At 42.9% G+C, this 21,928-nt stretch overlaps 1 protein-coding gene across 1 annotated transcript; it reads right to left on the minus strand.

The window, feature by feature from the left end:
* Window positions 1-447: 447 nt before the first annotated feature.
* On the minus strand, window positions 448-1,179 carry LOC147418002 (uncharacterized). The gene is made up of 2 exons (XM_086507059.1): window positions 643-1,179; window positions 448-489 (listed from the first exon to the last, which is right to left on the minus strand). The coding sequence occupies exons 1-2, from the start codon at window positions 1,177-1,179 to the stop codon at window positions 448-450; spliced, it is 579 nt and encodes a 192-aa protein (XP_086363185.1).
* Between the last annotated feature and the right edge of the window lie 20,749 nt (window positions 1,180-21,928).

Raw genomic sequence — 21,928 nt, forward strand, 5'->3', positions numbered from 1 at the left:
TCTCTCTCTCTCTCAGACACAGTCACGGCGCTCAAAAACTCACCTTGATTAACGATTCAAAATTGTGTGAGGTTTACAAAAATTGGCTCTTATACCTCAGCCTTGGAGGTGTGAAAACATCTCTAATCTAATTACATAAGCAAGTGAAACTATTTGGGAATACAAGCTGGAAACTCAATTGAGTCCCGCTAATTACAATGAATCGGCTCCATGAAAAAAATGAAATGTCGGAAAGACATTTATTACAATAAGTGTTTACAAAAACATGAGTGTGAGCAAAAATGTATAGGTGTGGTCCGCCGCTCAACACTCCCCCCCTCTGTGTTCATGTCGTCCTGACATGACATCCTTGCTTTGTCTTTAGTGGAGTCCCGTCGATTTCGGCATCTGAAGATGTGACTCGTATCTCAGGTTTCCAATGGTCAGTGTAGGGCCGAATATCTTACTTTAATGAGTAAAGAAACCAATGTAGAATGCCTCCTCAAAGGCCTGCATGTGGAAGCTTGGCATAAACATGATTCTCCGATAAAAGAGGTGTAATACTTTTGGAGATGGCTGCAAGGCTAGATCATACATCATATCTGTCACTGTGTCGGCCGCTGACAACAATGTTGAGCTGGTAGCTTTATCCGGCTCGAACACTTCAATGCAAGCCAATAATGTTCTGCAAATATTTTTGAGCATTTGACATGAAAGGTCAGGAGAGCCAGTAAAGAGCTTAATGGTGCCCGTTAGGGTTTTCACCATGTAGGCCTTACTTATTCTCTCTCCCACCTTCGGTCCTAGCATCCTGGGGTAATTAAGCCAATTTGGATTCTTTGCTGTGATTCTGCCATGCTCTTGCCAACTCCTAACTTGTGGCACTGGACAGAATGTTGCATCTTCTCTAACTTCCTTGGGTGCCTCCACCAAATAGATTAGGTAGGTTGGGTACTTTGTCAACCACCCTTTCCTCCATCTCGGCTGGGAGTCCACTATCTTCTTTGATTCCTCCTCTTTCGTGATGTCGCCTTCATATAGCACGACATACTGCTCCTCTTCTAGCCTTTTCTTTGTTTTCAACACTTCAAACTTTAGTAGAGGAAGAGGCAATGTAGGTTGCATCCACTGTTCTTGCAGCACCTTAGTATCCAACCCTTGAAGTCCGATGGAGAACAGGAGTCTTCTTTCCCACTCCATGGCCGCCTTTGCACTCTCCTCTGTTGCTTGCTCTATCTGCTCGTGCAATCTGTTTTCCTCCTCCTCGGTAAGTTTTGATGTTGTGGCCTCTTCTTGTGTTGGGGCTGGATCTTCAATAGTTGTGGCTTCCCCAGTCTCTGGTAGCTCCACGACTGCCCCGCCGGTTTCTTCTTGCTGAACCTCTGTATCTTTTATCATTTTGTCTTGCAGATCTTGGAGCTGCTTTCGGAGGGCCTCATTCTCCACTCTCAGTGCTTGGTTCTCTGATGTAAGTAATTCTTCTGCAGCCAATGAGCCCTCCGCAATGTGCAATCTCTGCACTTGCTCTAGCCGCAATTCTCTTTGCAAGCTCCAGACTTGATCTTCCAGACCGGGGACTATTGCTCCCTCTGGCTCTACTCCTGCTCTGCTAGCTCTTGGTGTGGATCTAAGCCTTAGGATTGTTCTCTCCTGCAGCTCCATCCTTTCTTGTAGCTCAATGAGCTCTTCCTTTGTAACTTCCAATTCATCTTCAATTATTTCTTTGGCTTCTTGTGCACTGGCCACCTCTCTTGAAGCATTAGCAAGTTGGAGGATTAGTCCATCTCTTTCATTTTCTGCTTCTTCTTTGCTGTCTCTCATTGTCTTTGATCGGGCTTTGATCTGCTGCAATAGTTGAGCACTTTCTGGATATCTCTTTCATCCTTATCCTCAAGCTCAAGTGCTCTTTCTACTACAGTCTCCTTTAGCTTCAACTCATCCTTTGCCTTCTCAGGTACTACCCTCTGCTCTTTGTCTAATCTATTCTTGGTCCTCCTCTCTGTTCCTCTCTGTTCTTCTTGTGCTAAGGCAATGCCATACACAACCTTGAGGGCCTCTTCTTGAGTATATCCTGTGTCTATTAGAGCATCATATTGCTCTTTCTTCTCTTGAACTGGATCCGTTGTCTTCTCCTCTTGCTGTATTTCGGGCTTTTTTAGCACATCCACCTCAACTTCAGTAGTCGTCTCCTCCACTATCTTTTCCTTTCCGTTAGGACTTGGCTCCTCTACCTTGCCCTTGTCACCTCTTTTTAATTCAGCTTTAAGGTGCTGAACTTCTGCTTTAGTGTATGGCTCTACTGGTTGCTGCTCCCAGATAGCTTCTTGTTCTTCATAAGCCTTGATATATTGATCGTACTGATCAATATTTGGTCTTGTTCAGCTGGCTCCGACTTTTGTTGGGTCTGGTACCCACTTTTCCTCAAAATATCCTTTTAAAGCTCGCTCGGCTCTAAACTGTTCAATCAGCCTCTCCATTCTGGCGGCTTTCTGGCTCTTAGTTTTCTTTGGAGCGGGTTTCTTCTTGGTCTTGTTCTTGAGGGGCTCGTCTTCTTCTTCTTCTGGCTCGAAAACAATTTCTAGTTTCCGCCTTGCCCTTGTTGACACTCTCTTTGTGACCTATGCTAGTCTTCATCTTCATCTATCTCTTTTAGCCATTGGTTTTGCGAGGGAGCCTTTGGCCACTGGTCCCTTGCTCCGATAGCTTCATAAGCTATCTTAATCAACACTTCGGCTCCTCCAATGTACTTTGGCTTCTCGTTCTACAAAGCAATTACTTGCTCATGGATGTGCTGAGCATAATTGACTTCCTTCGGGATGTTGCTCTTTATTGCCCAAGTGATTGTTGTGGCAACAACATGTGGTGATGTGGTATACTTCTGTGGCCTTTTGCTGCATATGTGTAAAAACTGGTTGTAGAGCTGGCAAAGCTTTGCCGCTCTCGGATCTGCCATGTCTTCATAGGTGGCATTTTGCTTCTTTAGCCCATACACTTCTATGGATTCCCGTCTTTCTCTGACGGAGAATCCTTTGTTGTGCAGCTTCAGAGCATCTGCAATGAGCTGAGGAGTGATAACCACTTCAACCTTTTCCACGTCCAAGGCTGTGAGTGTAGCCTTTTCGTCTTTTTGTATGGTGGTTTCCAACTCATACACTCTTTGAGTATCTACTCCTGATGGTCTGGAAGTGAAAAAACTGTGGAGACCTGCCCTTTCCAGGTATCTGCTTATCTCCTCTGTTCTGCTGTAGTCCACTAGTTCTTGGGGAATCATTGGGATATCCACTGTTTGTCCTCGTGGGTCTCTGAAAGTACCTTGGTATATCTTTATCCCCTGTTCTTCTAACACTGCTTCTTCTACCCAAGTCTTTGTGGGCTTGAGAGTCTCTGGGGGAATAGAAAATGGCTCGGCTTCTACTATTGCTTCCTTGAGTGTCGGTCTCTTTCTCTTTGTCGTCGACGACTTCCCCGAATCCATGGATCCTGTAACTCCAATTTCAAAAGTTAGCGTCTTTTTCAGTACTGAAAGCCGAAATTAAGCTTTTAACTATCCAAATGACTTAAAAATTGAAACATAATCTATTGAGGGCCTAAGGATGCAATGCATGTGGAAAAATGTGCAATTTGGGTGCAAAATCATGTTGGAGACATCATACGCATATGATGTCTTTTGTGTCAAAATGGCTTGATATTGGTTGTGCTTGTAGCTGATAGTGCATACACCCATTCTATATGCCTGGATTTGAATTTGGGTCCCATTTGGTCAAGTTATGGCCATTTTAGTCCTGGTCAGGCTCTTTGCAAGATATTGAGAGGGAATTGGATTTTGTGATCCAAATTGGATGAAACTTGGTGGTTTGCTCTCAAATGGCATGTAGATCACTTCTTTGTGGTGGTTGCAACTCTGAAATGCAAAAATCAAGTGTATGATGTCTTTTTGGGTAAAATTGGACCATTTTGCATTGTAAGCTTGGATTTGGCTTTATATAGGCTTAGACAATGATTTTATGAGATTTGGGTATAGTTTGGATCAAAATTGGCTCTGCAGACATCATACGCGTATGATGTCTTTTGTGTCATTTTTGCATGAGATTGATTCTGTGGGCTCCTCATATGATAGTAAAGGACTGTGTGTACTCAAATCTTGACTTGAAGTTGAGTATGATGAATTTTGACAAGATTAGGCTTTAATAGAGGATTTTTCTCTAATTGGGCTAATGGAGTGACCCCCTTGACCAAATGGTACCAAACTTCATATGTGGTATGTATTTGATATATATAATGGATATATGATGAGAAATGATCAATTTTGGCTCTGTATGTGCAAAATGACATCATACACGTATGATGTTTTTTTGGCCAAAATGGTACTTTTTGGTTCCAGATAGCTTGTGCATGTGTTGAACAACAATCCTACAAAGTTTCATTGAGTTTGGAGCTATTTTGGCAAATTTAGGGCCATAAGTCGGTTTTATGCCCTACTTTGCGTCTTTTTAGTTTCCAATTGGTTTTTCAACTCCAAATCTCATGATACTTTGTACATTTGATGTTGTTAGTATATAGAAAGAGGCTATGCATTCATGTGTTCAAGATGATGTGAAAATCATGGTGTGAGACATCATACGCATATGATGTCTATTCTTGAGAAAAAGTGTTTTTTGTGCAAAGCATGGTTTGTGCTAGTGCCCTAAGCCCTGCTAACTAGTTTTCAACCTTAAAAACCATCAGTTTAGTTAAAAGCCCCCTTTGTAGGCCTTTCAGTCTCCGAAGTCGTCTTTTGGTGTTGGAGTTGATTTTCCTCGATCTTTCTCCTCAAGAGCTGCATCCCGAGCTCATTTGAGGTGTTGGGAAGTCGTCTATGTGGTTGGACTCGACTTTGGTTCCTTCTTTTCCACCTTTAGCCATTTGGTTTCCCGAAAGCATCTTTTTCACCATTGGTAAGTGAAACGGCTTTCTCTTGGGTTTTGCTTGTACACATGTATCATTGATGGCTATTTGAAGCTGCTTGTGAAGTTTCATGGCAATCGGTAGTCCATTTTGGCCGTTATGCCAAAATGACGCTTTGTGTGTCTGCCGCGGAATCGGTTGTTTCTACCCACTTTTGGTGGTCCAAACCTGGAGATACTCCATGGTTGCATTGTCCTCAATGTTGTTAAGTTTCTTGTGAAGTTTTGTGTCGTTTCGACAACTTTTTTCTGTTTGCCGCTTGCAGGCTCTATTGACCTAGGTTTTTTTCAGTTGGTCTTTCTCGTACTTTGAGAGTTAGGAACTCATCTTCTACACTAGGGTAAGCCACCTATTGGTTCTTGCATGGTTTGGTTAGGTGGTTGTGCCTCCACCTAGCATTCTACCCATTTTCCCGTCTGCTCTTGTTTCTTCGTTTTGGTTAGTTTTCACGACAAAAGTTAGTGGTAAGCATCAAAAGCTTATGGCAATGAGTCTACCTCTCATATCTGGAGTCCTCTGAGCTCTCGTAGCAGTCGTAGAAGGCTGTAGAAGGTCGGATGCTCTTGTGTGCTCTTTGCTCTCTCCAAGTGGGTATTAGTGTAAATGAGCTTGTAAGTGAGGTAAAAAATACTTAACTTTGGACTTCTCGGCTCACTTGTTACCAAATTTGACATGTGCTCCTATCTCGTTGTGAAATGCACTTTAGGATTTGAAATTTCTCAATTTGGACTCCGTTTGACCTGTTTCTGAGAAATCTGTCCACTTTGCCAAAATTCTGCCATTTCGGACTTTCCGCAACTTTTCCCGAATTGTACCCAATTTTTACCATGGGTTGCCCTTGTCATTAGGATCATCAGCATCTATTCTTTTCTTTTTTCTGATCTCGCTTCACCTGCTTGTTTTATTTTTCTTTTACTTTTATTAAGAAAATCCTAAAAAATAAAGGAAAATCGCAAATTGAAGCCAAAAAATTCCCAAAATACACAATAATTAGCTGGTAACCCTGTGTATATGTGTATACACTTATTTGTGGTTTCTCGGCTTGGATTACCACTTTTTTTCACTTTTTGGCTCCAAAAACACGCATATTTAGTCGTATTTACAAACTTAGAGACTCAAATTCATTATTTGATCTCTTATTATTGCAAAACAAAGTATATAAGGGCATAGATATTATCAATATCCGCAATCAAACATAAAAAATTCAAAATCATGTAAGACACTACCCTTGTAATATCATTTTCTTTGTCCTTATTGCTTGTAGTTCCTGTATACCTGTATACCTCCTCCCCTCCTACTCTGAGTCCTCCCGGACGACTATGAAGTGTCTGAGGGTGAAGCATTGTAGTTGTTGTGGTCATGCTTGGTCAATTCAATTGTAGAGCGATGAAATAGCAATATTTCCAATAATGCCGCTCTTTGTTTGATTGTCAGGTTTTTGGGCAATATTTGGGTTGTCTGTAGCACTTTTGGAGTAGAATCAATATCTGGATTCTTCTTTACATTGTTATCCTTGTTGATAATCAAAATTTGCTTCCGATTTGCTTGTGCTTGCCACAAACTCTTTGCTACCCAAATCTGCTTGACTTTAGGTTGTGACGTCTCTGTCCTTGAGTACTTAGGATTCCCTGGTGATTGTACTGAAGGGAGTTTCTGCTTACAAATCTTTGGAATCCAAATTTCCTTGCTATGGCTTTGTGCTGTCATCAACTTCTTTGGAATCCAGATCTGTTTCACTGGATTTGACTGTCTGAAATCACTCTGTTGGATGGTGTTGAAGACTTTGTTTTCCACCTTTGTTCTCTCTGGCACAACCTTCTTTGGCCTCCATACCAACTTTGAGTCTGTCTTTATCCACGGTTGAGCTGTGCTTTTATTTGCTGTCTTCTTTACCCATTTCTGAGAGTTCTTCGTTGAGGAGCATTCCGGTTGTGTAGAAGTGGCTTTTGGTTGCCTTTGCTCCTTCTTTACCTCTTGAGGTCGTTTACCCTTAGTCATTGGATTCTTCATCTTGCACCTGTTTGGTTGCTTTGGAGAATGGAATTGATTGACTTTCCTCCTCGTATTTGATGTTAACTGAATTAGAGCTCCAATTAATCATCGCATTGTATTGCTTTTTCCATGGTTGTCCTAGCAACAACGGATGTTGCGTAGCTTTGTCTTCAACCACATAAAACATATGAGGATACACATATTGATTTATCTGTATGTGGAGCACTGTGCATCCGATTGCTTTAATTGAGTGTTCTGAATAACTCTTCAACTCCTGTTTAGTAGTTTGCAGCTTAGTGTCATGTTTCAATTGCTTGTACAAACTGACTGAAAGCAGGTTAGCTTGTGCTCCTGAATCCAATAGTGCTCTGGCTTTAACCTGGTTTGTGCCCACTTTGACCTCGATGATGGGTTCTACTTTGTCTTCACCCATTTCAGAAACACTGACTGCGTTTATTCGTAAGGCTCCTTCATTGTGCTGTCTCTGACGCAGTAGTCTTCTTTTCTACATTCTTTCTTTTGCTTCTGCTTACGCTTCCTCAACAATCTTTTTCTTTTTCTGAAGTCGCAGCTTATCTTGATGTATTTTGAGAAGCATGTCCTGGGTTAGTGGCAAATGATACTTCTTCAATCTGCATCCACTAATCCAGTTTGGCATTTCTTCTCCGTCTAATGTAGCAAGCTTGACGGCCCCACTTGGTGATAGATCTTTAATAACAAGAGATCCCATCCCTCGCTTTTTAAGTTTTTTTGCATGCTGTTTTAGAGTGTATACTAGGACAAAGTCCCCAATCGTAAACTCTTTAGTTCGGACATGCTTATCAAAGAACTCTTTTTATCGCCTTTTCTGAGCGTAGATTGAAGCCACGGCTTTCAAGCGAAGCTCATCTAGCTTTCAAGGTCGTCTATTCTATCTGAAAGCTCATGTCCTGTCCACTCTAATTCCTTAGCTACTCTCAACGTTGGAATTAAAAATTCTATTGGTAAAATAACATTCAAACCGAAAACTGGTGTATCAATCTTTTCAGTCTCCTTTTCGAGTACAGCTCTCATCATGAAGTACGGAACCACATCATATCCATCTTTATCACAGAACTTCGTTGTGGGACCATCTTGAATTGCACAAACATCTAGGGTTGCTAGAATGTGTGTCCATTCTAATGGTTCAAGTGCATCCTCTGGAGAGGGTTCACCTATATAAGTTTCGTCTTCAATTTCCCTTTCTAAAACACATTCTTCGCGCTTCAGACTTCCACAGTTCGAAGCTCCACACATCCATAACTCTTTGGGTTTGCCTAACCAAGCTAGAAACTCTGATCCTGCCAAAGTAGCTGAATCAAACTCTTCAACTGGTGTTTGGTTCACATCCTTGTAGCTATGGTCTTTTAGGTTCACACGCATAGTGGTTTCCATATGTCTCAGGTATATGTGGTCGTAACCCCAATCCTGGACCATTTTCAACTGTCTCATGAACGGTCTTCCAAGTATAATATCATAGTTATTCTCCTTGTCAAAGTCAACAATAGCAAAGGTATGCTCGTACTCAATTCCGCAAGAAGTCACTACGACTTTCTCTAATAGTCCCAAAGGTCTCTCCATATGTCTGTCCGCTAGTTGGAGTTTCAACCTCATTTTTCTTATCGCCGGTTTTCCCCATTTTTTCCCGATTTCTTTCGTAGCAATGGCTACCCCAGCCCTGCTGTTAAGCATTGCAATCGTGTTAACTCCCTGGAATTCAACTGGTAAGGTTGTATTCCCCTCTTCGCCTTCGCAATACTCTCCGACCTTGTTCAAGGGTACATGCTTAGTGTTTTTTGTGGCTTACTCAGCTCTCATATGCCCTCTTGCAGTTGGGTCTTTTATCCCAAATTTCTCCAAGCATTTTCCTAAAGTTGCCCACATGTTTGGTCATAGTCTCAAAAGCTCAGCTAGGGTGATAGTGCATGTCACTGGTGTTGACAAAATCTCTATCAATCCTTGCGAGTCCATAATTTTTTTTGAAGAGATTCCTCGTGAGGGAAGCGCTCTAATCTCAGATTTTGCTTCATATTCTCCTAAGTATGAAGGTAAGGTATTCAGTGAATGAGGTTTACTCTCTACTATTCTAACAGAGCCTCCATCTCCCCAGTAAGAATGCAAATCTAAGTCCACTTGAGATCCTGCCTCAAATTCCTCTATGGGAGGATTCCTGATATCCTTTTCTCCATTAGTCTGATTATCTTGACAACTCAGCTCGTTTGCCAAGTTTGCCTCTCTCACTTGTTTCCAAAACTCATTGTAATCCTCATCTCTTTCGTAAGACCTCTGTATCACAAGATGAAAACTCTCTATTTCTTGATCTGTTGTCTTCATCACTATACGTTCATCCCCGTGCATTTTTTCAGGCTTTTGTGCACTGTTAGGCTTTTCAACTACCTGTGAGAGGATAGTCTCTTGATGAATTGGGTTTTCCGCTCCACAATTCATTGGTTCTCTAGGCGGTTCTAACAAGGCTTGTGTAGTCTCAATTATTCTCTGACACATTTCGAGTCTTTGCTTTTCCAATTCCGCGTTTGGATAAGTCAACCACCGTTGTTCTTGTGTTTGGTTTCTCTTTAATCTCTCTTCGTAAGCTCTCATCAGTGCATCCAATGGTTCGTGTACTTTGTCGACTAACACTGATCCCCTTGAGCTCACGCTCGTTGTCTCTTTGACGCTCTTCAGTTTCGACTTTTCAGAGTCCATTTCCTGTATTCTGTTTTGACTCTCAAGTTTCTCTAATCTATCTTTTGTTTGTTTTAATTCCTCAGCTAGAATCGCGTCTTGCTGTTCTTTTTTCAGTTTCATGCGTGCTTTCCTAGCTTTCCATGTGTTTCTATGGCTTCGTCGTCCTTGACTAGCCAATTCAGTCTCTAACTTTTCATTCTCTGGTTCTCTAGTGGTTTTCTTTGCTTGAGTTCTAGTAACAACTTGCGTTGGTATCAGAGTTTAATTTTCAGACGCACTGCTAGTAGGAATCGACTCTAGCATGTTCAATGTCGTCTTTTGCACTTTGTTGGGATTCTTTGAACAATCTTCAATGAAGTGAGTGACACCACACTCTGTGCAATATGCATTTATTCTAATGATCTTTGTGTGTGGACAAACATTCATCAAATGGTCACCTCCACACTTATAACAGGTTCCTAATGTAGGTCTTTGTGTCCCTTGATTTGCCCTTTGTGGATAAGCTGGTCTTTGGCCTGACAACCCTCCATGAGCTATGAACATAAGTGTTCTTGCGTCCAAGCTATACCTCTCTTTATCGAAGGCGCGTGCGGCTTTTGGTGGTCCAACATTTCCCATCATGCTCCAAGATTCTGGTTGTTTTGGTTCTTCAGGTGGGTATTACACAGTAGGAGCCATGAGTGCACCGAAATCTTCGTAATAAGTCTAAACAGGCACTAAATCTTGTTCTTCCTGATTCTCTAGGGTGGGTGCATATCTAATGCCCACTGGTCTCGCTCCTGGTAAAGGTGGTTATTGTCCTAATACCGGCTGTGGTCTTTCTATCCCCATAGGTCCTGGTACGTTTCCCGTTGGGTGTCGAGGTACTGGATGTACATGAGGTGGTGCTATTTGAGCTGGAGGCGCATACTGACACTCCTTCACATAACCCTTGTTGTAATAGCACTCCTCTATTGAGTGATTCGTCCATTTTTGTTCAGTCGCACACCATTTCTTTAGTTTAGGCATTGGTTTAGGGTATTGTGCTAATCTCCTTATAGTATCCTCTATCATTTGTTCCATGTTCGGCACTGTTGTTTTTTGGACATTCTTCTTAGTGGTGGTCCCGCTAGCTACAGATGATGAGCTACTGGATGAGACATCCGTATCCGTGTGACCTCTCCATAAACCGCACATTTATCCACTAAGTACAATGCTTATCTGGTTACTTGCTCAAAACTTGTACAAGATTTCAGGTGCAAGTCTTTCTTGAGAGTGTCATTTCTCAGCCCTTCTATAAAGAGGACAGATAGTCTATCATCTTGCGGTCGTTCCCATACTGGACATCTCTCTATGTATTGTTTGAAGCAAAGCGAAGCTTCCTTCACCTTTTCTCGCTCCTTCTATTTGAAAGCATATATTTGGGATACCGTGTTGTGTTTGATCCCTCTTTTCGAAAATTCCTCTGCAAACTCTCGCAGCAAATGGTCAATGTCATGGAAACCTTCGCCATTCAGTGGTTGCAACCATGTCAATGCCCTCCCTTCTAAAGTAAGACCAAATCCTTCGTATTGTGTGTGGAAATCTGTTATCTGCTCAGCTCTTAAGACTTGCTTAAAGAGTGAGACATGTGCATACGGATCTCCTGAGCCACTATACTTCTTCGGCATACACTTGGCCACTTGAGATGGTCTCATGCATCTATTGTCTACCACCAATCTCATTGCTCCTGTATCCTGACTAAAACTTTCTCTTGCATCATGGACTTCATGGGCTACTCTAGTTGGCTCCCTTGCCACGAATCTACTACTAGGAGGCAAATGTGATGGTGTTGCTGCAAATGTCGGACCTACTGCGATATGTGTAGAGATAGGAACCACACTACCTTGATTCGTAGCCATTGATTCTCTGGAATGTAATGTTCTCATGAGGCTTGGCATAGAATAATGAGGTCGACTGAAAGATTCAGTTACATGAGTCCTCTCTCCACCTGTTGCCATCGGGTCTATGTGCGCTCTTTGCCGCACTGGCGAAGCAAGGGACTTGCCAATACACCGTGTGCGAGCCACAAACGGCTCCAAGCACACAACAAGCCTAAACTAGCAAGCTCAAGAAAACAAAGGGTGTGTCACTCACCGCTCTACGCTCGCCTTCGTGGTGGATTCCTCGCCGCGATGAAGAAGAAGCTGCAGTTGTGCCGCGCTCAACCGCTTCGCCGCCGTCGTGCCTTCGTAATGCTCGATCGCACACACACTCTCCCTCTCTCTCTCTCTCTCTCACACACACACACAAGGAGGTGAAGAAAAAGAAGATGGAGATGGAGCAAGAGCACTCTTCAATTGCACAAATGAGAGAATGAGTAAAAATTAGGTTTAGTTGGCTTTTATAGGAGCTCACCCCATTCACACTTGGGCGCCCATGCTTAGCCAACTAACCCTAGCATGTTCGTGTTAGAGTGCGCCTCTCATCGGCGATCACTCTACCTTTCCCTATTGGACCAACAAGCCCAGTACATGACTCTAAATAATACATAATACACGTCCATCGTAGGCGATAGGGTGTCCGTGTGCCGTGAGGGTTAACATGCCCCCCTTCCTGATGTAGATTCCGTCCTCGGAAGCTATTGAGTTGAAGCTGGTTCGTCGAGGTGGAAGAGCATTTGAGATGAATGTCCTTAGCCTTCTTCAGTCACTGCAAAATCAAACAACATTGGCACAGTAATTGCATTCTCTTAAAAAGCATAGGTAGTTTTAGGTAGACAAATTGATTGGTAAAAGAATTTCAAACAATTTGGTAGCAATGAACATTAAATTGCAATGTAATCAAATGCATAAACAGATGTAAAGGTAAAAAATTAAACAAGTCTGGGGTCGCTAATTTGACGGTCGAAAGGCACTAGAGATTGAATATTAATACCATGGGTAAGCTTCTTAATTTTCTGTGGTCAATTAAGTTGTTTAATCGCGAGAGCCAAGTATTCATGTTCGAGGGCTGACTAGAGGCTATATCTAGAAGACTTTGTAGTTAAGCTACCATAAAAGGAATTTCTCATGAAATCATCGCCTGACTGATTACTTTTTCGTTGACCCCCCAAAGTCTTTTCTCATTGATTCAATTATGAAGTGGGTGCTTATTTTGTATGCCTTGGGTTTTTTGCTTTTCAAGGAAAAGCGCCCACACTGGGAACCTCTAGGGCTCTAGTACCATAGGCAATACATGTGAGTGAAGTACCAATTCAAGCCAGGATTTCTCTTCCAGCTTAAAATTTTACATTGTGGCACTTTGATTTTTTGTTTGTTCATTTTCAACATTTAAATTTTGTAACTTTGGGGGGTCATATAACACTGTTACCCTCCCCAGGCTCATCACATTAGTAAACTCTCTTTATAATACTTAAGCTAAAGGTCAATAGGGTCAAGCCCACTAGAAAGCCCTAGTACATTTCACACAATGCTGCCTAAATCGGATTAAGAACCTAAGTAACCATTGCTTATTAGGAAGGCATTCCCCATGGTATTAAGAGAAGATTTCTAATACCTAGCTTGGTCAAACTAGCTTAGTTGGACTGCTTGATTTTTACACCTAGACAAGTGATTATGACAAAACATTACATTGAATTAAATGTTTGATACTAAGCCAATGCGCTGAATATTATGGTACCAATCACAATCAAAGCAGACAAACATAGATGCAAAAAAAAATAAGGGCAATGCTAATGGACAAGAAACACCTGTTGGTGTTGATGGTCGTGCTTGATTTGAAGGTTCCATGAAGGTCCAAATCCTATCAATAGCAACACGCTCCTGTACACACTATGAAACACAAACAATACCTCTAGGAGGCACATTAGTGGGAAAAGAGAACTTTGCTAATCTCTCAACTCTAAAACAGAAACACTCCTATCGTACTAATCTTACCTTACCCTCCATCACTCAAGTGATGAGGATCAAAGGTGTTTCATGGCATAGGTTTCTGTTTCACTGTACCAGATGTGACATGTGTAGGTCTGAGTCAATGTTTTGACTTTTAATGTGCATACTCGTTTGCTAATTGCTCTTGCTCTTTATTTTTTTGTTTTTTTGTGAGTATAAGGCTATATATATACATTCCCTAAGATCGGAGATATAGAGGTCAGGGAAAAAGGTTGAGAGGGAAACAAATGAATGAGGACTGTCAGCAAACACTCCCCTCTTCCTTGGGTAGATCATACCGTTTGAAATGAGCTTGTCACCCTTTGAAACCAATTGTTCCAGTTGGTAATAGGTGAGGATTTTTGCCAGTAGTTTTCTATTACCCTAGGTGCCTCGTCAAGTTGCAACGGTGGTAAGGTACTCTCCCAGGATCGAACTTGAAGTGGTTCATTAGGTGATTCTTGAACACTGGGAGGTGTGGATTCTTTTGTAGCTTCATGGAGGTCCACTACTATAGATGGAGGCTGTGTAGAAGCTTTTACCTCTATGGATGTATTACATGATGAGCTAGAATCTTCATGGGACTCCCCCCTTCCTGAGCTAGGTGGAACAAATTGTTCTTTCTTTGGTACCCAAACTAGCTCGGGAGCGGGTGTGCAGCATTCTGTGATTTTTTTCTTTCCACGATCCTTGATTCGTTTTGGAGCTATGGGATTGGGCTCACTTGGGTCAGGTGATAGGTAAGAGCACAATCTACGTTTTGGCACCCAGATTTGATCATTTCCTTGATAGTAGCCTTGGGCTTCCAATAGTCGTTTAGGGATCCATCGCAACATTTTCTTACTTTTCTTGGAGCGAGTGGTACGTTTCTTACAAGGCTTCTGTTTTTTAGCACTAGCTATGGTCACTAAAGAAGCTTTAGGGACCCACTTGTATGTTTTCTTCGTTACATTAGGATGAGTCTTGTCGGAAGCGATACGCATTGCTTGTAGCATATTTAAGGGTATAGGAATTTCATCCCCCTCAGGTGTTACCCAGGTCGTCCCCCTATTTCCCCAAGTGTCTATGGTTGATGCTAGGTGGACCCAATCCACATTGTCCGACTCAGTCATCCCAGGTAGGATATCCATATAAGGAGAATCTTGGCCAATGTCTGTATCCTTCTTACAAGTGTAACAATATTGTAGTGGGGCCGAGTGAACTGTGGTGTCAGAGCGATGATCAATAATGGTTTTACTCCCTAAGGGGTGTACCTTACCAGTCACCAAATCCACTCTAAGGACAGAGTCTTGGAATTGCAAATAGACATGATTTTTAGACCAATCGTGAACCATTTGTGCTTCCCTCATGAATGGTCGTCCTAAAATCATTTCATATGACATAAGGTGTTTAGAGAAATCCATTACAATGAACGTATGTCGTACCTTGTGTCCTAGAACTTTGATCTTAAGATCCTTGAGCATCCCCATAGGTTTGGCTATGGTACCATTTGCCATCTTTACCACAATGTTAGTAACACTGAGGCGGGGTTTTCCCATGGATTCCCAACAATCTTTTGTAACGATGCTAACTCCCGCACCACCATCAAGAATTCCCTTTATAGTTAATCCCTTGGTAGTGATGGGTAGGGTCGCATTAGACTCGTCGCCTTCAAAATACTGCCCTAATTCGTTAATGGGTACCTCAATCACAGACTCGTGTCCATCTAAGTCAAGTGATTGCACATGATTTTCCTCATCAATCATAATCGAGTCAGGCCTATTTGGTTGCGCAAACTGCGGTAATCCCGTTCGTAGCTCTCCGTTAAGGAATGCTCGAAGTGCAAGGAATAACTCAGGATCTCCATACAGCTTTGCTATGATCGTGGTTCGGACCTCAGAAGACATGAAGTCCACTAGTTTGGCAACATTCATTGGCGTTTTGCAGGGTGTAGGTCCTTGACTAGGAACTGGTGAGGATGGAATCTCATATTCCTCAATGGGATCAGGTATTCCTTCGTTAAACATCCTTTCCAACAAGAAGGGTGTATGCTCACTTTCTGATGTCCCGTCCTCACTCCCTTCTTGGATGATACTAGATATGGCTAACGGTCTATGGTTCATGTGGGGTGGATGAACTTGCGTGGGAAACACTGTGTCATGAATTTTGACATGCATGGGTTCTGGTTCTAGTTTCCTTTGAGTCTCCTCCACTAAACCTCTTAGATGTTTCACCTGCTTAATCTCGTCTACTGGGTTTGGGTACGTCCCAATCTTCTTTTTACGATTCTTCCCTTTTTGCCCCTGCGGTTTATCTTGGGGGTCTTGGATTGGATTTGGAAACACTTGTGGTGTTTTCAGAGGCTCTTTATGATTTTCTCTTATTCGGTTTTCATTTGGTTCCATGTTACGGTTTTCTTTGTCGGTCTTTCTCTTTGTGGTATTGGTTCTAGTCTCCATTGTCTCGACTGAATCTGAATCATCCTCGAGGTCATTCATATACACGGGGTCATCTCCTGTTCCTATGTTTGTTTTGGAACTTGGCTTTGAATTTTCCGTATTCTGCAACTTCTTCCTTCGTGTCTTCTTTTTCTTTGCTTGGATAATTGACGCGGTATCTCTCTCTTCGAGGATATGGCCTGGCCCTTGAAGCATGGACCGTGTAATCGCATAAGCGGGTGCGACGGGTGGTATTGGCGATGTCACACTAGCAATTTCGACCAAATTTAGGGGTGTGATTTTAGGCGCATTTGGGTTATAGGGGCATTGGGCAATCAAGTGATCTATGCCACAACGATTACATGTGAGTATTGGCATTGCAGACGTGCTCCCTTGATTCATTTGCATCTGTGCATCATTCTTTTGCAGCCTAATAGGGCATTCCGCTACTCGATGTGGTCCACCACACTCGTAGCATTGAAGAGGTGGCCTCCTAGCCTGGGTGTTGATATTTTGACCTCTGGATGCGAGAGTAGCAGCTTGATAAACCGGCTTGACTTGTCCCCAACAATCTTCCATGTAGTATATAGGACACTCTTCCAATGTATCAAGTCCGTAGGCAATACTAGTGTCTATTTCCTCCTCACAGCCATCTGCATAAGCATTTGATGGCTCACAACCCACTTGGTTCATAGGGGCGACTCTTGGATGCGGGGGCTGCGGTCCTAGCACAGGAGGTGGTAGCGGTGTAGCTTGTACAACATTTTGAGATCTAGGGACCATGTGTTGCGGTAGTTGCTCAACAGGTGGAGTAGGCATCAATACAGGAGCTCGAGGCGCATCCGTCCAGGCTACAGGTGGTCTATTTGCCATCATACGTTTGATCATTAAACAATCCTTAGCTTGGTGACCATACCTACCACATGCGTTGCAAGTTCCATTAAATTTTACTCTAAATGTAGGGCACTCACTAGTGCTATGTGGACCTAAGCAAATGGAACACCATTGTTGCTCCCTTCTTGGATACATGTGACTATTTTGAGGGGGTCGATTATCCTTAAGAGACTCTTGGATTGCCTTGGTGAGGTCTGTCAAGAATGTCTCAAATACCTTTGGCTCATTGGCAATGGGCTTTGCAGTCATGGGTTCATACTCAATGGCTTGTGAGCTAGTGGATCTCGTGTCAGTAGACACCCTCATGCCTGCTATCATCAAGTTGTCCTCTAATTGGATTGCATTGGCAGTGACATCTTCCCAGGTTGTGATACCTCTAATCACTAGTCCATTATAGATTCTTTCATTCCTCAACCCTCGAATGAATCGATCAAGCAGTTGGTTATTGTTGAAGCGCTCATTTACAGGGCAACGAGAGTTTAAGTGCTTTAGACGACTAATGAAGTCCCTTACTGACTCTCCTTCCTTACATTCGGCCTTCTGTAGCTGAGATGCTACACCCCAAAGCACACCTTCTCGTATGTACTCCTTTAGAAACAACCTTCGAAGGGTAGGGTAGATTGTTTTCTCGTCCACCCTTAGGGTCCTATACCAATCTCCAGCCTTCCCACTTAATGTCAAGCTTAAGGCATTGCACTTATGTAGTTCGTTGCGTTCCCCTAGGGAATCACATACTTGTTCAAACACTTCAATGTGTTTTCTAGCATCTTCGTCCCCATTGAATTTTTGCGTGAGTTTGGCAATTTGTACTGCCTTACTTCTAGGCTCTCTATCAGATGCATGACGCATATTTTCCGCGATAGATCGACCTATGGTTTGAGCAAACGCTGCCAAGTCACCTATGTGAGGAGGCAGGGCCGGTGGAGGTACTCTTGGAATCATATGTGGGAGAGGGACGGGTACCGGTCTTGGCATATGTGTGGATGATGCAGGATATGGAACATAACCGGGCATAGGTCCACTCGGATAAGGGCTAGGGAGCGGCACTCGAGGAGCATAAGCAAGTGGTACAATTGGAGGTGTGGGGGCCATGTGTGCATAAGGGGCTAGAGGCACATATGGTCGAGGCCCCATATTAGGTACTACGACACTAGGTAGTGGCACTGCGCTAACCGTAGATGTCATCGGTACATTCTTTGTCAGGCTTATCCCTGGAGTGAGCACTGGGTTTTCCTTAATAGAGGGTTGAGCCAAGTTAGGGAAGCTAAAGTTGTCGCTCGGAGGCTCAGATTGCATAGAGACCCCAGGTGAAATGACGTAAGATGGGTCCATGGGACTCATTAGAGGAGTCTCCATTTGTGATAGAGTAGGCTGTTGAGCCTTGCTCGTATCCAGAAATCTCATGGGGCCAGTTGAGAGTATATTTACCCCTCGGTTTTGCCTTTTTGATTGAATAATGCCATGGATAACATTACAGATCATTTTCTGTTGATCTTCGATGCTCGTGGCACTAGAGGTGGATTGTACAATCTCTATCCATCCTACATGGTAGGCGTGGCCAGAGTGTAGATCCATCAACACCTCAGTGTGGAGGTCGTATGTCCAATGATCATTAATGAACAATCCTTCTAGAGTCGACGTGTTAACGGTTTCTTGTGAGGTAGAAGCAATGTTGCTCCCCGTGGTTTTACTTGTCACCAACGGTACTCTAGAGGGAACTTCTGAAGGAGGCAGCTCAACAGGGCCTTCTTGGTAAGAAGTTGGTAGGATATCCACATGGACACTCTTTGGGGGTGTGGGGTCCACGTGCGATGTGAAAGGAGAGTCCACTTCCCCACCCCCTTCGTGTGCTTCATTTGCATCAGGTTCCGAGCGAGTAGCTCTACCTAATGTTTCCATGAAACGGCTAAACATACTAGTACTAGGCTGTGGAGCTTCGGGAGGTGCATGGCCTTCTCTCTCAGTGTTTTGGGTAGGGTATGCTTCCATGATTTCTGAGTCGGAGGAGGAATCACTAGCGGCTATTTTAGGGTCTTGGGTGGTGCTACCTTGTGTCCCCGCTGAGGGTCTAGAGCTTATCGTGGATGGGTAATGGGTGTCCGTATGAACAGAGGCACTCTCAATATGCTCGTGTTCTAGCACCCGCCCAGAGCGTAAGTGCATGTACTTTTGATACCCTAAGGTGTCAAAAAGCTGCTCTAGGAGGCCTTGTGACTAGTTTTTAGCGTGTTTTTTGTTTATTTTTTTGCTAGATTTTTTAGAGCGTGTTGTGGAATGGGCCATGTGATAGCTCGAAACGAGCGTATCGGTCAGAGGGTCGTGCCGTGCTTTACAGCCCTCCGTTTGGTCACTCTATGCCCTCGGAATCCCTAAAACTGTCAATTTCCAGTAGGGAACTAAGCCCAAACTAGAAAGTTTAAGGGTGCAAGTGGGAAGAGAAAGGAGGAGAGTGGAGGACTTGTCCCACATGCTCTCATTCTCTCTTGAGGGAGTAGGGTATATATATAAGAGTGAGTTTAGTATATATCAGAGGACTGAGGACTGAGGCCTGGGCCTGGGCTTGGGCTTGGGCTTGGGCTTGGGCTTGGGCTTGGGAAAATGATCCCGATCCCGATCTATCTTTTATACAAACCAACCCGTCCGTTTTAAGAGTCGCGTTTTTTATTTTCGAAAAATTTCGCCGCCCGCTCACTCGCGTTTTTATTTCCCGACTTTTTTTTAAATTTTTTTTCTTTTTAAAAAAAATTCTGAATTTTTTTTCCCAAAAAAACTCTTTTTTTTTTATAATGCAGAAAATACAGAAATTGAAAACGCAGAAATGCAGAAAATTGAAAAACGCAGAAATGCAGAAATTGCAGAAAATTGCTGAAATTGCAGAAAAAACGCAGAAATGCAGAAAATACAGAAATTGCAGAAAATTTAAAAAAACGCAGAAATGCAGAAAATTGCAAAAATTGAAAACGCCGAACTTGAAAATGCAGAAATTGCAGAAATTGAAAAAACGCAGACAATAGCAGAAATTGAAACTTGACAGCAAATGCAGAAAACGCAAAAAACAGAAATCTCCACACACTCCTTCCCTGCCTTTCCTATGATAGAAATTGCACCACAAGGAAGCGTAAAGTGCTAACCGAGCTTAGTGTAGGGCATATCCCCGGCAGCGGCGCCAAAAATGTGCGCTCCTTGCCGCACTGTCGAAGCAAGGGACTTGCCAATACACCATGTGCGAGCCACAAACGGCTCCAAGCACACAACAAGCCTAAACTAGCAAGCTCAAGAAAACAAAGGGTGTGTCACTCACCGCTCTACGCTCGCCTTCGTGGTGGATTCCTCGCTGCGATGAAGAAGAAGCTGCAGTTGTGTCGCGCTCAACCGCTTCACCGCCGTCGTGCCTTCGTAATGCTCGATCGCACACACACTCTCCCTCTCTCTCTCTCTCACACACACACACACACACACACACACAAGGAGGTGAAGAAGAAGAAGATGGAGATGGAGCAAGAGCACTCTTCAATTGCACAAATGAGAGAATGAGTAAAAATTAGGTTTAGTTGGCTTTTATAGGAGCTCACCCCATTCACACTTGGGCGCCCATGCTTAGCCAACTAACCCTAGCATGTTCGTGTTAGAGTGCGCCTCTCATCGGCGATCACTCTACCTTTCCCTATTGGACCGACAAGCCCAGTACCTGACTCTAAATAATACATAATACACGTCCATCGTAGGCGATAGGGTGTCCGTGTGCCGTGAGGGTTAACAGTCTAGCATAACAGTTGTTGTAGGTGCTGGTCTCAGTGGACTTGGAGTGACATAATAATAGTGGAGTGGTCCACCAAAGTACGTATATCCTTCCAACTCCTTTTATCGATTGCTGCGTATCGTCTTCCATGCTTGTCGTATGCGACAATTTTTGTTTCTGATCCCTTTGTGTAGGTGAAGACATAAAGTCTTTTCTGCTCTGTCAACTCATCGACGTAGGGTTCATCACATCTATAATAGAGATCTTCCTCTCCGTTATTATACTTGTATAACCCCACGTAGACGTTGTCTGTATTGACTCTCAAAGTTTCGTTTTCTCGCCTTAACCTAGTATTAGGGAAGCTCATTGTGGGTGCTTTCTCCAAAGGTTCCTCATCTACTTTGGCTTTCGTGCCCATCAATCCCCACTTGTCCACAATGTTAGGATTCAGGACTACCAAGTACATGATACCTTCATCATCTAGGTACCTATCTCCGCTATAGCTCACAGGCACTAAGTCCTTGAACTCACTTGGTCTATCTTCTATTTTCACACAGTAGCGCTCCATACCATCTTTGTAGATCTTGGCACCTTGCTTGTTGTCATACTGATACTTAATGAACAATAGCTTCATTGTGGCCGAAGGGTTTGATGGTCCTACTACCATGTTTTCTCTTTCGTTTAAGTTCAAGTATCGTAAGTGTTCAGTGAAAATCTCATAAGATCTCTCTGAAGAAGTATCGGAAATACTTCCTTCAAGGATCGGCTCTAATGGTCGTACTACACCTTGGTTTACACTCTCCTCGGTTGATATAACACTCGCTTGTTCTCTTTGTCTCGGTTGGTTATTCTGGAGATATCTATCGGATCTCAAATTCATCAATCCCCCTAGAGAAATCTAACTTTTCAGTCTCGGCAGTTTGTTTATCCCAAGTTTCTGTGATCAAAAGTGATCCAAACTGAATGATACTTGGTCAAATGGTTTGTTTTGTCAGTTGGAAGACTTCTGTTACCTCAAGTGAAATTTTTGTATTAGTTTTGCTCAAAAAGACATTATACGCGTATGATGTATTTTTTCATAGATTTTGGATATTTTTGCTTTGCTCACTCCCAGTAGCACCCTTATACTCTGTCCACTCACAAAATTCAATTTGAACTCTGTTTGTGCAAGTTATGGCCAGATTAGGCTTTGCTTGGCAAGTTCTTGATTTTTGACTTACTTGAGGTCAAATGTGATCCAAATGACATGAAACTTGAAATACAAGCTCTAGACAACTAGTACAAAGGATCTGTGATAGCAAAATATCAAAATATGCCCAGAGTTAGGAAAAAGACATTATACGCATATGATGTCTTTTTGCCCAATT

The sequence above is a fragment of the Adiantum capillus-veneris genome, chromosome 30 (genome assembly GCF_014529385.1).
Source record: "Adiantum capillus-veneris isolate H3 chromosome 30, ASM1452938v2, whole genome shotgun sequence".
Lineage (NCBI taxonomy): Eukaryota > Viridiplantae > Streptophyta > Polypodiopsida > Polypodiales > Pteridaceae > Adiantum > Adiantum capillus-veneris.